The sequence below is a fragment of the Lynx rufus genome, unplaced genomic scaffold (genome assembly GCF_022079265.1).
Source record: "Lynx rufus isolate CCGP_SWC_20201006 ecotype Redwood Valley unplaced genomic scaffold, mLynRuf1.p SCAF_11, whole genome shotgun sequence".
NCBI classification, from domain to species: domain Eukaryota; kingdom Metazoa; phylum Chordata; class Mammalia; order Carnivora; family Felidae; genus Lynx; species Lynx rufus.
The window spans coordinates 15,392,896-15,410,152 of NW_025814825.1; the positions used below are offsets into that span (position 1 = coordinate 15,392,896).

The 17,257-nt window shown below is 33.3% G+C and overlaps 1 protein-coding gene across 4 annotated transcripts in view; it reads right to left on the reverse strand.

Moving 5' to 3' along the window:
* The window catches only part of PPP3CB (protein phosphatase 3 catalytic subunit beta), a 58,950-nt gene that overhangs the window by 26,711 nt on the left and 14,982 nt on the right, over positions 1-17,257 (reverse strand). For all 4 annotated transcript variants that reach the window (XM_047072962.1, XM_047072960.1, XM_047072961.1 and 1 more), the window contains exons 2-9: positions 16,921-17,121; positions 16,115-16,239; positions 13,400-13,511; positions 11,356-11,501; positions 10,949-11,088; positions 10,768-10,845; positions 10,567-10,661; positions 7,671-7,796 (exon numbers count right to left, since the gene is read on the reverse strand). In XM_047072962.1, coding sequence (XP_046928918.1) covers positions 7,671-7,796; positions 10,567-10,661; positions 10,768-10,845; positions 10,949-11,088; positions 11,356-11,501; positions 13,400-13,511; positions 16,115-16,239; positions 16,921-17,121 — 1,023 coding nt within the window. The remainder of the gene's footprint in view (positions 1-7,670; positions 7,797-10,566; positions 10,662-10,767; positions 10,846-10,948; positions 11,089-11,355; positions 11,502-13,399; positions 13,512-16,114; positions 16,240-16,920; positions 17,122-17,257) is intronic.

Here is a 17,257-nt window from a genome sequence, read left to right on the forward strand (position 1 = left end):
TACAATAAATTTCATACATTAAAAATAAATAAATAAAAATAAAAGACTCATAGGAAAAAAAACTAAAAATAAATAAATAAATAAATAAATAAATATCCAGGGAAATTGTATTGGTTAAACTAATGGAAAGTGTACAAACACCTCGTTCCCTGGAAAACTTAGCTTTCCAGGATGATGAGAGATACAACAGAGGAGCACTATATAATCAAGATCCTTACAGTCTTCCCAACCTGATATAACATTAGCGCAATATTATAATTTTCATGTCTGTATGTCTTATAGATGATCTTTTATGGTCATCTCAGTGGACAATTTGAAGAAAATCCAATTCAGGAAGGATTTTGTCATAGTAATCATGAGAACTGTACACTTTTCAGCTGGGGCATGTGTTGTGCTGCCTTTGTGGCAATGAATTTATTGAACCACCATTTGGTAGAGTTTGTACAAACACATAAATATAATTTATGAATTATTTTTAATAAAAGCACATTTTTGTGAGTGATAAAAAAAATTTTTTTTTGAGGTGCCTGGGTGGGTCAGTTGGTTAAGCGTCCAACTCTTGGTTTCAGCTCAGGTCATGATCTCATGGTTCATGAGTTCAAGCCACACATCAGGCTCTCTCCCGTCAGTGTAGAGCCCACTTCAGATCCTCTGTTCCCTCTCTCTCTCTGTCCCTCCCCCACTCGCACAGGCTCTCTCTCTCTCTCAAAAATAAGTAACAACAAAAAAGATCTCTCTCTTTTTCCCTCTGCCCCTCTCCCCGACTTGTGCGTGCTCTCTCTCTCTAAAAAAAAAAAAAAAAAAAAAAAATTCTAATGAACACAGGATTTAAATAAACATTTCTCAGGGCACCTGGGTGGCTCAGTTAGTTAAGCGCCTGACTTTGGCTCAGGTCATGATCTCAGGGTTCATGAGTTCAAGCACTGTGTCAGGTTTTGTGCTTAACAGCTCAGAGCCTGGAGCCTGTTTTGGATTCTGTGTCTCCCTCTCTCTCTGCCCCTCCTCTGCTGCACTTTCTGTGTGTGCGTGTGTGCATGTGTGTGTATGTGTGAGTGTCTCTCTCTCTCAAAAATAAATAAACATTTAAAAAAATTTTTAAATAAGTATTTCTTCAAAGAAGATAAATGGTCAATAAGTACATGAAAATATACTCAACACCATTATTCATTAGGGAAATGCAAATCAAAACCATAATGAGACACAACTTCATATCCAATATGATGGCTATAATAAGAAATACATAGGGGCACCTGGGTGGCTCAGTCAGTTAAGCCTCTGACTTCGCCTCAGGTCATGATCTCATGGTTCATGGGTTCGAGCCCCACGTCAGGTTCTGTGCTGACAGCTCAGAGCCTGGAGCCTGCTGTCTCCCTCTCTCTCTGCCCCTCTCCCATTCACGTGCACGCTCTCTCTCTCAAAAATAAACATTAAAAAAAAAAAGAAATACATAATATAAAGTGTTGGCAAGCATATGGAAAAAATGGAACCATTCACTGCCGATGGGACTATACAGCTGCTTTGGAAAGAAGTTTGGCAGATTCTCAAAAGGTTAAACATAAGAGTTACGATATGACCCACTAATTCTACTCCCAGTTCTATACCTAATAAATACATATGTCCATACGAAAACCTGTACATGAATGTTCACTGCAGCAGCATTATTAATAGTTAAAAAGTGCAAACAATCAAATGTCTTGCAGCTAATGAAGGGATAAACAAAATTTGGTATTCAACATCACTCATCCTCAGGGAAATGTAAATCAAAACTACAATGAGTTATTACCTCACAACTGTCAAAACAGCTAAAACCAAAAATACAAGAAACAGGCGCCTGGGTGTCTCAGTCAGTTGAGAGTTCTATTCTTGATTTCAGCTCAGGTCATAATCTCAGGGTTATGGGATCAAGCCCCGCATTGGGCTCCATACTGTGTGTGGAGCCTGGTTAAGATTCTCTCTGTCTCTCCCTCTGTCCCTCTCCCCAGTTTGCGTGTTCTATCTCTCTAAAGTAAATAAAAAATTTAAAAAAACAAAAACAAAAAAACAAGAAACAACATGTGTCTGTGAGGCTGTGGAGAAAAAAGAACCCTCTTGCAATGTTGCATTGTTGGTAGGAATGCCAACTGGTGCAGAAACTATGGAAGACAGTATGGAGGTTTCTCAAAAAGTTAAAAATAGAACTACCCTATGATCCAGTAATCATACTACTGAATATTTACCAAAAAAGACAAAAACAACTAATTCAAAGGGATACATGCACCTCTAGGTTCATAGCAACATTATTTACAACAGCTAAATTATGGAAGCAGCCCAAGTGTCCATCAACAGATGAATGGATAAAGAAAAAGTCATATATATGTGTAGAGATATATATACACATGCATACACATACAACGGAATATTATTTAGCCATAAAAAAGAATGACATCTTGCCATTTGCAACAACATGGATGAATCTATAAACTATAATGGTAAGCAAAATATGCCAATCATAGAAAAACAAATACTGTATGATCTCACCCACACATGGAGTTTAAGCAAATGAACAAAGGAACAAAAAAAGAAAAAAAAACCAGATTCTTCAACAAACTGATGATTATCAGATAGGAGATGGCTGGGAGATGGGTAAAACAGATGAAGGGAATTAAGAGTTCACTTATCCTGATGAGCACCAAGTACTATATGGAATTGTTGAATCACTATATTGTACAACTGAAACTAATGTAGCACTACATTATGTTAACTACACTGCAATTAAAATAAACTTCTTTACCCACCCTCCCCAAATAAAATTTTTTTTAATGTTTATTTTTGAGAGAGAGAGAGAGAGACAGAGAGAGAGGGAGAGAGTGCACAAGCAGAGAGAAAGGAGGACAGAGGATCTGAAGCGGGCTCCTTGCTGACAGCAGAAAGCCTGAGGTGGGGCTTGAACTTGCAAACCACAGGATCATGACCTGAGCCAAAGTCTCACAATTAATTTCCTGAGCCACCCAGGAGACCCCAAAATAATTTTTTTTAAAAAGTGGTGTATCCATATAATAGAAGATTACTTGGTCACAAAAAGGAATGAAGTACTGATTCATGCCACAACATGGATAAACCTGAAAACATTAGAGAAAGATACTAGTTACAAAAGATCACAAATTGTATGATTCTATTTATATGAAATGTCCAGAACAGGCAAACCTATGGAGTTAGAAAGTAGCTTAATGCTTGCTGAGAGCCAGCAAAGAGAGGCAGGAGGAAATGGGGTGTGACTACTAATGGATACAGGGTTTCTTTGAGAGGATGATTAAAACGTTTCAAAAATGTGGTGATTACTGTACAACTCCACAAATATACTAAAAACCACTGGACTGTAGGATTTAAATAGGTTAATTGTATGGGATGTGAATTATATCTCATTAAAACTGTTATGAAAAAATAAACCAAAATACGAAAACATGAAACCTAATGAGCATCATATGCAGGTAACTGGCAATGCTGTGTTATGGCTAGAACATAGAGAATAAGATGAGAAGGAAAGAAATGAGGCTGAAAACATAAAGAGGTCCAAAGACCTTGTGTGACAGATTAAGATTTATCTTGAAAGCTACGAGATGTCATTTATGACTAACAAATAGTAGCTTTTAAGTATATAGTACTTTTCATCCAGAAGCTTAACTGTGAAAGAAAGGCATGGTAGTTGCCAAAGAAAGATACCAAATAGGGGAAATGTTATTTAATCTTTAAAATAAAGATCAGATAGATTTCAGCAATTTATAAAAGAACTTAATACAGAGAGTCTGAAAATACAGAAGATCTAACAGATCTAACAGATGAAGCAAGTTTCCTGAAAAAATAGAAGCATAATGGAATCCTAGAGTCAGGTTAGAAGGGCTAACCCTAGATGGAAAGGGTCACCTCTTCAACAAGGTAAGACTTCAACAAGGTAAGACTTCAAGGTTTATAAGAAGGGAAACAATAAGTAGAGAAAGCTCCCACTAGTGATATATGTTTTCTCTGAGAGTGAGGGAAGTGGCTACAAAAAAAAAGTGTTTAAGAGAAAAAAAAATTAAATTGATAATATTTCCTAACGGAAAAGGGAAAGGAAGCAGATTAGTGACACAAAAAATATTTAGGTACTATCGAGAACCCAACCAATGCCTAGCAATCAAAGAGTGGTACCACTTCATAAGGCTGTGTAAATATCTCCAGCAGTGTTCTATACCCTGGCTATAAGAATGGAGAAAATGGATGGTTGGATTTACTGGGGCTAAGATTTGCAAGATAAATGAATAGCAAAAAGAGAGAGAAAGGAGTATGAAGGTGCATTAAGAAGGAAGAGAGGCAAGGAGTGATCTGACTTAGAAGAAAATGACACAGTCAAAGGCCTAGCAATCCCAATGAAGATCAAGAGTAGCTATAACTAGAGTGAGGGGTTGCTAAAATAACAGGTTTTCATCACAGAGTGTTAATGGTAATATCATTACCAGATCAAACATCTAAGTCATCTTCAACCATTCCCTCGCCTGCAACATGCAATCTTGTTAAGTCTTAACTCATCGTACCTCTAGAATTCTTGCAGTTCTCCCCTGCTCTCTATTCCTAATGCTACCAGGGCTTTATTATAGTTCCACTTGACTCTTGATGGAGCTTCATAAAACAGGTCTCCCAACTTCTAGTCTTCCAGGCCATTTCACCAATTTTTCTAAATGACTATCATGGTCAATACTCTGTTTCAGCTGCTGCCCACCATTTATCAAAGTTCCAAATTCTCTGTGTGGTGATCAAAATCCTCATCATCTAGCCCTAACTTAACTTCTCATTCTTTTTCTACTACTACTGACCTTCATACATCTTAACTGCAAATCAGCCTGAACCCCTCAACATTTGTCAGTGGCCTTATGCTCTCTTGCTTTCTGACTCAGGTAAATTCTGTTACCTAGACTTCTCCTGCCCATATCTACAATTCCAATTCCACCATTCTACAAGCCCTGGTTCAAATGCTACTTTAACCCCTCTAACAAATATAATCTACCCCCTCCTCTTAATTCCTATAAAACTAGACTTCTCTAGGAACACTTACATTTTGTTATCATTATTCATGTATCTTAAATTCTCTATTAATCTGCAAAGGCCTATGTCTTACTTGTATTTTTGTATCCTTAATAACGGGAATAAAACAGACTTTCCAAAAAAATCTAGTAAATGAATAAATATTACATGTATGACCTTCTATGGGAGATTGCACTTTATTGGACCCTCTAGAACAGAGGTTCTTAAATTGGGGGCAGTAAACCTGAAAGGAGTTACCAATTTACTTCAGATATAGAAGCATCCTGAAAATGTTATGTTTATGTATAAACGTACATGTATTTTTCTGAGGCAAAGTCCATAAATTTCATCAGATTCTCAAAAGGGTTTAAGAAATTAATCACTGTGTTTGTGTAGTTACTTTAATAATAAGAAAGAGTCCTTATCTTTTACAGATTCATTCTAAAATATTTATAGCTATAAAAAAATGGCTGATATATGATCCAAAATAATTAATGTATTGGGTGGGGAGTAGTGGATAGGTATATAAATGATACAACATTGGCCATGGTTTGATAACTGGATCAAATTATTGAAGCTGAGCAATTGGTACATAGCAACTCATCATATTATTCATTATACCTTTGTATATGTTGGAAACTTTCCAACATAGGATTTTTCTTTTTAAGAAATAAAAAGCCCCAAAAGGTTAAAAACACAGATTTCATCTAACTTTAGGATTCAATCAGCCTCCAAGGAAGCCTCTGGCTTAGGTTCGTTGCTTCTCAGAGACTACATCAGAGTCAAATTGGCTTTTTCAAAGTGGAACAAATGAGCCACCATTTGCTGTTATTTACAACAAAAGAAAATTTTCATTAGAATCAAATAGGCTATCTAAATAGCTAACATGTATTAAATGGAAAAATATGCAAAGAGCTTGAAAAAATCTTACTGTGCTCAACATTAGCTAGGATTCTATTTGCGTATAATGTTCAAATCTAAGCTTCACATTTTTAGAAAGATATGAATAATTTGGAGAAGATTCACGGGGGGAAAATGGTCAAAAGGTTTGAATACTTCCTCATCTTTATAAGATGATTTAAAGTGGCAAAAAAAGAACAAAAGATTACTTAGTAGCAAATTTCAAATGTAGTAACACTGATAGAAACCTGATTCTCCATTTTTACTTATGACAGATCCCCAGAAACTAGATTAAATTTTCTCATCTCTCAAAAGGAATTAGACTACATGATTATTAAGTTAACTATTAGTTTTAAAATTCTCTGATGCCCTGGTTTTTGACAGGTGCATTAGTTGAGAAAAGCTATTACCCCTATTTCTTTTCTCAAAACACAAATATTTAGACTAGATATAATGAAGTACTGTATTTCCTTATTGCAGAGGCATTAGAGAATCAAATCAGAATCCATGAAATGTCTATTTTCCTCCTACCTTATCCTTCCCTTTCTTTCCAGCCCCCCAACCCCACTCATATTACATTAAAATAGTTGAGTTGAAGTCTAGCCTAAGGGCAGGAGAATGAGCAATATGAATTCTTAAATTCCCTTTAGCCTGATGATGCTATGATTGAACTATTTCTCATCCACCAAAGATAGAAGGTTATAAGTGTAATGCATCCCTTGCACCTAAGCCTTTTACTGGCCCCCTTCTCAAATGCTAAAGTGGGTAATTCTATCTCCATATTAACTTGTTGACCTACTGAGTAACTGATGAAGACTGAAGGCAATCTTCAAGAAGTCTGTTTAACGTACACAGTTTAAGTATTAACTCTGTATTTTAGAACCCAAAATTGCGTTGGCAGAAATATCATATGTCAAACAGAAAGGAACATTTTGTAACATGGAAGAGGTGAGAAAAAATAGAGAGGGATATAGAACAAAATGTTTTACAATCATATCTGTACTCTCATACTCTTATTTTCCACTTATGGTAACTGAGGCATTGCCTTGTGGAAAAATTAACACTAAATAGAAAAGAATGTGATAAAGTAAGGAAATCCTAAGAATTCTATACAACTAGGAAAAAACAGAAAAAAAAATCTTAAATAGCATTATGTTCTCTTAAAAAGCCTAATAAGCATAAACTAATATATTATTAATGGAAATTATCAGAAAGCATCACGACTAAATTTGTATACATATTTTTATACAGGAAAACAAATATTAGGTTTGAACCTGAATTTCTCTTTATCATTCTTCTCAGGGTATACAGAACTGCTAAAATATAACTAACATTGCCCAAAACTAGGGCTCTTAAATTCTCCCATAAAATACTCTGACATCCCCCAAAAGTGCTGTTAAAATATGCAAAAGTGTCCATTCCAAAGCAAAGCTATCCCTCCATTCCTTATAAAAGATTTAAGCTAAAGAAAAGCAGAAAGTAAAACCCAACAGCTGAAGACAACATCAGGCTATTTATAAGTCTTCTCCTAGTCCCCCAGACACCCTCACATGGGGGCTATAAACAGCTAACCAAAATATCTTTGAGGCTCTCATATCCACACCCACTGACACAAGTAGAGCTGAACCCACAGTGAAACTAGACTTCAGTTTCCTTTAGTAAGTATGTGCCTGCAATAGTAAACTGGAGTAAATGTTAACAGTAATAAAACATTAAAAAAAAAAAAAGAATCATACCTTTTTCTCCAACAAATGGTAAAGACCATGTGAAGACATCCATAAAATTGGGCAACCAGTAAGGATGTGGAGAACAGTTAAATTGTCGAATATTCATCACATTATTTTCATACTTTAATACAGCAGCTGAAAGAGAAGTTTGAATGTGAATGTAACAATTTGTCTTTAGCTCCAAAAGTCTAAAACACATAAAAGCAAAAAAATATTGTTTTAAGGGGGTAGGGAATCAAGGGGAGTTGAATAAGGACTAGTAGAGGGAGATAGGAACTAATTTTTTAGTAATTACACACTTTTGTTTTTAACACACTTTTATATAAAGTATAGTCAGATCTACAGTTATTTTTAATGAAATTCCCAGATTTCTAGAATGTTTGTTTCACTTTATAATTTAATGAAGAACATGCACTTTAAATCCAAAATTGTGAAAACTCAATTTTTAGAGGAAACACAGAACGGCAATGAGCAATTTTCTAGGTTTAAAAGTTCGTATAAGTTGAAGGAATTTTAAGAGGATCTTTTTAGTTGCAGGCAACCTGAAAAAGATAGCTAAATGGTAATAAAGCAAAAAACAAAACAAAACAAAAGCCAGAAAAAAAGCAGTTTTTATGATTATATAAATGTATTTATTTCATTTATATGGGAAATCAAGTGAAACTACCACAAAGAAATATTTTACTTCATTTAGAAAAAATTCCATTAAAAATATTATAACCAAATAACCCAAAAGTAACATACTCATCTCAATTTAAGGTATCTAATGTTTCAATATGTTAAAAGAAATAATATCTTAAATTAACTACATAGATTTCAGACACTGGTTATATTATTTTATGGAACACTGGGTTATATGGGCTAGATTCTAATCTAAGCTATAGCACATACTATCTTCGTAATGCTTGGTAAATTATTTAACTAACCTATTTCTCATTCATAAAATAGGACTATTATGTCCACCCTGCCTATCTCAGAAGTTGATTTTACGATCAGAGAATGTATTTCACATGAAAGTATATAAAAGTATAAAATGCTTTGTAGATATAATAATTATGTGATTACTTTTTTTCCATTTTAATGAAAAGCATGAAAATGCAAATGTTAAATTCCAAGATGTGAGATTCTGGCTAATACAAAGTCACAAGTAATGTGTTTGTTTCCCTTAGGAAATAAAAGTATTTAAAATTTAGCCTCAGAAATTAGGGGCCGATACCAAGTTTTCAGCTTTAAAACAAAACAAGAGACTGAGAGAGAAAGAGAGAGAAAGAATCTAGAAAATTGCCTTATAGATGGAATGAAACATTACAAACATACCCATACCATGTAAGTACTCAAATCATTAACACTATGTACAGACTAATCACTACTAAGAGACATCTGATTTTGACAAGACAGATTCGATGGTTTGAGTTTCTTTTCTGAATACTCAGAAAAGTAATCCCTTTACCCCCTAGGTCAAACTGACAGAGGACAACCAATAAGACAGTAATCAACTGAGCACTGAACACTAGGTCTTATAATGCTGATAAGGGGAGGTCACAGTTGAGGTAGCAGAGCGCCGGTACAAAGTTAAACATAGCACTCTATTCTGTTCTTGAGAACTGAGTCAAAACTTAGATGACATTTTCTTCAAAAGTGAAGCCACACATCATTAGATAACTTCTTCAGAAATTCTGAAGTTTGTAAACTAAACTACAATTTAAAAGGCTATTTTAGCACTGACATACTCCTTAGAGACTACACAGATACCAACTTCTGAAGATTAGCAACTCAGTCCATGGCATGGTTGTTTTGGTAATTAATATAGTATTAAGTTTTTGTAGCATATTCTGTATCAAACTTATAGCATGCTACCATTTGATCTCAGGCAAATGTTTTAATCTTTTAACCATCATCTCCAATAACAACAACAACAAAAAATCCTCTTATTCTAGTCCTCTATGACCCATATTTAGCAATGACCTCATTACGTCTCTAATACTTTCAAAAAAGTCTTTAACCTTCTGTTCTTTCCTCCTGGCACATCTGTTCCAGTGACCCTGGAAACTATGGCATAGTCAACTGAATTCCAGACATATCAAGACAGAATAGAAGCTGGCTTCTTAACTTCCTCTCCTGAAAATGTGAACTACGTAAACATACCCAAGCTCATCTTTAACGTCTTTGGCACACACTTAACTAGATTAAGATCCTAAGTATTATCTGTCAATAAGCTATGTTCAAAGTTAAATGAAACCCAATTATTATAGACAGATCAAATATGGACAGAAGGAGAAGGAATGAAAACTAGTGGAACAGGAGATAAAGAAAAAAGACGAAAAAAAGGAAAAAAGAATAGTTAAAAGAAAGGAAGAATATGTCTCTGAAATGGAGGTCAGAATGAATTAATCAAAGAAGGTTCAACTACAAATCTTCATGGGGCAATGATAAGACTGTAGATAGAGGTAAAAGCAGGGAGTAAGAAAGACAAACAGAACCTAGATCAGTGAAATAAAACAAGAAACATGATAAACTAAATTAACTATATAGTGCAAATACATGAAATGGTCAAAGCAGCAGAAGGAGCTTTATGCAAACAAGAAAACATTCTCTTGATTATAAGGGGAAAGATTTAAGAAAGGGGAGTTTGAGAAAATCATGTTTGATTTTTTGACTTAATTCGGAGCATTCTTTTATAAGATAGCTTTTATGACTGACAAGTTGTGGAATGATTACAGATGGTAAATTTCACATTTTGGATTTTTATTTCTTATTCTCTCCCCTCCCTTATATCTTATACTTTTTTATGATGAGATTTGGATAGTTACAGTTTCAAACAATGCCTCTTTTCCATTATTTTCAAAAAAATAAGTCAATAAAAAAGCTAAGTTGCTTAACAATTTTTTTATCAACAACATCTTACCTTTATTATTGTAGACATCTAAGTAATTAGGTGCCGAAAAAATTGTTATTAATGAAGGGAACCCTGTAGTTTGACTTTTTCTGTACATTCTATAGCTGTAAAACAAATAGCTTAATATGCATCGTAAAGCATCAATTATGAGTTACTAAGTTTGATTTGTACATAAGGTGTTAATTTGGGTCAGGGAAACAGAATTCTTACCCTGCATCTTGAGCTTCATGAGCTCTAATAATCGATAACAAATTATTGTTTTGCAAAAATTCACACACTGCTGGATAGCTGTGGGGGAAAAAAGTAAATTAAGTAAAATAATGGTTTTCTATATGAAATATATGCTATTTTAACAACTAAAATGTGTTTAATCTTGGATATTTTTCCTTACTTATAAAAATAAGAACATCCTCGAACTGTATTGTGACTAAAATGTTCCTGTGATTTTTCATTTCCAAAATCTTCAGAAGGATCGGACCAGAGCAAGTCACACATTGGTCCAAATGCAGGTGGCTCTTTGAATCTATCTAACTGTGAAAGAAAGAAAAGAAAGAAACAAAGAAAAGAATAACTTGTCAAAAGTGAGAATAGAATGGACACAGTAAAGTGGTACCAACTTTGAATACTGTCCATACTACATCGTTCTGAAATGGTTAGAGAATATTTCCTTAAAATATCAGTATGATAATTTTTACCATTACCTAATCTTGGCAGTGAAGAGAAGTTTAAAATTTCTACTCTCTACCTAACAAAGTACTATCAATAGGAACCAACCTTGGAACTACAATATGTACTCACTCTCCTAATATCATCCAGTGTGTGTATTTCTGGTGAAAGTCCACCATGAACACAAAGAAATTGTTGATTTAAAAGTGCAGCAAGAGGCAGGCTATCAAAAGCTTCCATACAAGCTTCATAGACTCTTTCTGAATATTTAATTTTACCTAGAAGAAAAAATAATTGAAAATTACAATACTAGTTGATCATTTTGAAGATTAATCTATCGATCAATCGACCGACCTACCTACCTACCTATCTATAATTGACTATTGAAACCAAGGCAATAAAATTATAGACACAGATAACAGCTAAGTGGTCACCAGTGAGTAAAGAGGTAACTATAAAAAGACAGCAAAAAGGAATTTATGGGATGATGAAATTTTTCTTTATCATGACTATGGTGGTAGGCAGTTCTATGCACTTGTCAAAACTCAGAACTAAACACTACAAAGAGTGAATTTTACTGTATACAATTTTTTTCTAAAAAGGAAAGCATCTTGCTGTATGAGAATCAATAAAATAAGCAGTGGTATTGGTCTTATGAAGACAAAATATTTGCAGTCTCTAAATTTACTTTGGGTATGCATTAGATCACCATAAAATATTACTTAAAATAAATAAGTCAAATTTCTAAAAACAGCCCAACCTTTTACCTATTTTATAGGTCAGGTAAAGCTAAATTAGAATTATACTTAAAGCTAAAATAGTTTTAATACTTTATTTTATTGTAAGAGTCAGTGACTACTTTGTTGTTACAGGGAAGATGACTACATCATCACAACAAAACTCAAGGTCCATCCAATTAAAAAAAAAAAAAAAGAAAGAAAAGATAACTTATTCATATATTGGAGAAACAGAGGGGCTCCTCTAGTCTACAATGGTTAAAATGGGCAGTGAAGCATGAAGCCAAAATAACACAAGAGAAAAAAACTCCACCAAATCCAACTGTTAATTTAGTTTTACAGAGATCCCTTTGCTCCTTTATATATTTAAATTCGTGGATATTTTACATTTTTGCTGGAGTTTTGGTGGGTGGTTTGTTGATTATCTAAAGGAAAAAAAGAACTTAATTCTTTTTTCCATTTTTAACACTGTAACGTTCAAATATGAGAAAATCTATATCCAGCAACCATCTAAACTGGTAGTTTGCTAACAGATCTGTTTTCCAGCACTGTAGTTCAATAAAATTTTTAAACTGATTGCTTTTGGTCAATGCACTTTCCAGGTCTCATCTTTATTCATTTATTATTATTTCATTATTTATTTGCATTATTTTATTATTTTTATTATGTTATTATTCATAACCTATTCATTTAGGTTACCTACCTGATCTTTGAAGTTATCCGACTTTGCCCCCTCTGCCATTACTTACCACTATATTTTTCTTCTTTTACTGAAAGTCTCTAGTAATATGATCTTTACTGGATCATGAGTCTCCATAATTCTGAAATTATTTCTACTCTTAGAACTTAACTCTAAGACTTAGTATAGTCATGAATATTAACTTAATAAGCACACAGTTAAGAGATGTGAAAAAAAGATCAAATACTGCCCTATATCATATTGTTGCTTCTGGCTATTATAGACTGCCATTGCCACAATAATTTAAGAGAGAAATGGGGTAAACATTGTAGGTTAAGAATTTCAATTCATTAACAGTGTGTTTGAAACAATCTGCAATGATGACAGCATGAATAATTTAAGAAGCTTCATGAGAGAGCTTCAATATTGGGGGACAAAAGTCTCTAATGCAAAAACAATTTTTTTCCTTTTAGTTTTAGTCTTCCTGTTAAAAAAAATCACTTAAACATTAAAACTATGTACAAAACTCAAAACTGTTTCATATATCTATAAAGGCAAACTTAACAGGAAATACTGAAATGAAAATGTCTGAATGAAACACCATTAACCACTAGAGAGCTCCTGACAATCATCCTTAAAGCTTTATGTGTTTGGACACAAAATCTGTTCTTAATGTTGCACTGTAAATTTTCCAAACTCTTACTACTTCACTCCAAAAGATTACTGAGGAAGTGAAAGTATTTCTCATGGCAATACTCACATTCCTGCTTAAAGGTAAAATATTCAGTAAGGTGTCTGCATTCATGATTGCCTCTCAGAAGAAATAATGTGCTTGGGTAAAGAATCTTCAGGACCCATAAATATAAGACACACTGCAAAAGAAAATGTTTTAAGTGAATTTAACTTATCTTTTTGTTTAAGTTGTTTGATCTTTGTTCCTTTTCCTCTAACCCTATTGTCCTTACAATCTCTGTTATTCTTTACTATCTTTTTCTCTTTGTCCTTTACTAAAATATAAGCTCTATGAAATCAGGGACTTTTTCATCTTATTCACACTCATCCTCCACTCCTAGAAAAGTACCTACCAAACAGCAAAAGAATAATAAATATCTGTTGAATGAATGAGTCAATCTATTTAATTACTTTAGATTTATAGACTATTTGTTGTAAAAACAATCAGCAGATTGGTTTCCTTCTTAGGTATATCAATAAATAAAATAATAACAGTGTCAAAAATAACAGCATCTACCATTTATTGAGTACTTACAATGTATCAAGCACTATATATTTAATACCCCTCATTTGTTCCTCAAACAACTCTATGAAGTAAATAATATTATCTCTATTTTATAAATGAGGAGACTGAAGCAAAGAGCTCAAGTAACTTGTCTGAAATTACAAAAACTTTTAAGAGATAGGAATCTGATCTTCTGATCTTAATCAGAAGGGGCTTATTATCTAAACTGATTCAAAGAAAGTATAATTTAAAAAAGAAGAATATTAAAATAAGCAGTAAAGCAGATGCTTTTCTCTAAGTAGATTTATTTATTTATTTAGGTTTTATTTTTAAGCAATATCTATACCCAACGTGGGGCTCGAATTCACAACCCTGTGATCAAGAGTCGCATGCTCTACTGACTGAACCAGCCAGGCACCCCTCTAAATATATTTAACACAAGAGACTCACATTTTATTTATTTGGTTAAAAAAAAAAAAAAAGGAAAGACATTTCATATGGAAATATAATTATACACAAGAAGAAAAACAAACTTTATTTTTAACAAGTTAAGGTATATTAAAATCTTTATTCACACCTTCATTTTATTCCCAAGGAAAAAAGAAATTAAGCCAGGGAAATACTTATTAAACTCTATCTTTTTTGCTTTCTTTATTATTTTCCTTTTGTAACAGTAAAATTTATTAAAAGTCAGCTACAAAACATTCTAATACAAGGACATACACACCAATATGCTTAGTTCCCAATAAGCTTCCTAAAATTGTTCATTTTGTTTTTCCAAAGCCCCCAATCTTTTTGTTAAGAAGGGCCATTTTCTGATTTCCTTGCAACTGTGGGGGAAGTTTAAGGCGACTGATGAAGAAACTATGAATAAAGGAAGAACAACTCAGGGGGGAGTAACAAAATTCCTTAGGGAATTTGGGTGGCCAGGGCCCTGAACTCCTTCCTCACTATGAATCCTAGCATACCTCAGAAAGGAGGTTAAAAATACTGGAGAAGGGGATATAAACAACAGGAACCAGCATGGAAATGCACCAGGTAAAGCTTTAATTGCCTACTGGGAGAGGTGGTTAAGAGTACAGGCTTGGAATAAGACTGGCTGTACTGCTTACTAACAATGTGTCCTTGGGCACGGCCTCAGGTTCCTCATCCATAAAATGGATAAAGTAACACTACTTATTTCATACTGTTGTTGTGAGGATTCAATTAATCAGTGTGTGTTATGTGCTTACAATATGCTTGGAACATAGTAAATGCTCAACATAAGTATCTATTAGTAGAGCTTTTATCCAACAATTTTACCTCCAAGAATCTGCCCCACAGAAATAATTTAGCAAGTGTGCAAAGATATATATACACATATATACAAAACCTGGTTCACTGAGGTATCATTTGTAATGACAAAAAACTGAGAACACTGTAAGTGTCTAACAATAAGAAATCGATGAAATTAATTGTGGTTTGTTTATTCAATGGAATATAATGCAGCTATTAAAAATATTATAAATTTATATATACTGACCTGGAAAGACATCACAGTATAGAGATATATGAAAAAAGCAAGTTACAGAACAACATTATAATATGGCCACATTTTCAATTAAAAAAGAAGAGAGATGCATATATTAGAAACGGCAGATTGTTCTATATTTACCTTATTTTATTTATATAATTAGAGAAATAAAAGGAGCAAAAAGAACAATGTACTGTTAAGTAATGATCAATAGGTCATTTTAATGCCTCTTAAGTTTTTTAAAAGAAATGAATACTTTCAGAATACACAAAAGACTTGGGTCTTAATAGCTATAGAAGGTGGGATAGAAGCACTACGGTTTAAGCAATAAAAGCATTATAGTATATTTTATTTAATCAGAGAAAATTCAATTAATCTTTTTTCACATGGGGTAATTAATGCCTTTAGGGGCAAAAGAGATAAATAGCACTAGCTCCTTAGGGCCACTAGATAACAGAACAATAAAGAACCCTCAGTTTGCACATAATTTCCACTGGGAAAAATGGCAATTATAATTTCATAAACATAGTAATACAAAGAAAACAGAATAGTTTGAAAGGCGGAAGAGAATAAATAGTAGTTTTACCTAAAAACTTCAGAATATGCAGAGGTATTAAAAAGAACCCAATATAGGTACTTTAAGGAACTTATTTTACTAGGAATTAATGGAAATCATCTATGGTAACACTTAAAAGCAAATCAAATGACAGTATTATGATTATTACCTCTATACTAAAATAACCTCTGTCCACATAATCACCAAGAAAAAGGTATCGTGTATTAGCAGGTGATCCTCCTACTTCAAAAAGTTTCATCAGATCAAAAAATTGGCCATGGATGTCACCACACACTGAAACAAGAAGATTATTAGATATGAAAAAAAACTCTGAAATAACAAATTTTACTTAAATTCTAATTTCTTTCACATAAGAGATAATGTAAATTCTATCAAGAAATGTCTCAGAAGGAAGTCAGAGTCTATGAAGAGTCCTAATAGGGATGATGTACCCAAGTGTTCATGTGCTCAAGATCTAGAACAAGATTTAACAAAAATAATGAAATTTGTAGTTAGTGACAAAATTTTCACCTAAATTTATAAAGTTCCTCTTCAGGAAGCCAAGCTTATGTTTTAAGATTACAAAATTATAATGGTGGCAGTTAAAATCTCCATTCTAACGCAACACTTTCTATTGACTGCTATGTTGACACTGAGGTATTTTCCCCTAATAATTGAAAGCAAAGTAAATAAGAATTTGTTGAATCAAATTGGATTATGGCCAACACAACTGATGAAACCTTCACAAAAACATATTAGACCAACTTCTGCACTCAGGTTACTTAGGATCATGCTTATTCACTAAAAACAGGCAAAAATTAAAAAAAATTACAAAAAATAATTTGGAAATTCAAGATAATGTCCATGTAATATTAATTTAGTATACCATACGCTGAAGAATAAGCAGCCCTATATCCAAGCAACCAAATAATGGTATAATCAAAAAAACAATATCCAAAACATAAATAAGTATACCTGTAATTGGAGCCTCTACTTCTATCATGGTTTTCTCTCTCCGAAGGATGGCAGCACCCTCATTGATAATTCTAAGTGCAATTTCTTCATCTACCCGACCTTCTTTTACTAAGTGATTCTTCAGAACATCAACCCTGGGTATCCCATCCATATCAAATACTTCTTCAGATGTCAAGCGATGTGTTGGGGGAAAAGGTACAGCTGCAATTTTTTTTAATTAATAAAAAATAAATCACCATTAATATATTAACATAAATACTAATTAATGGATCTAGATAAACAAAAGTAAAACTTGAAAAGCTAGAGTGTTTATTTACTGGATAGAGGTGTTAATTTT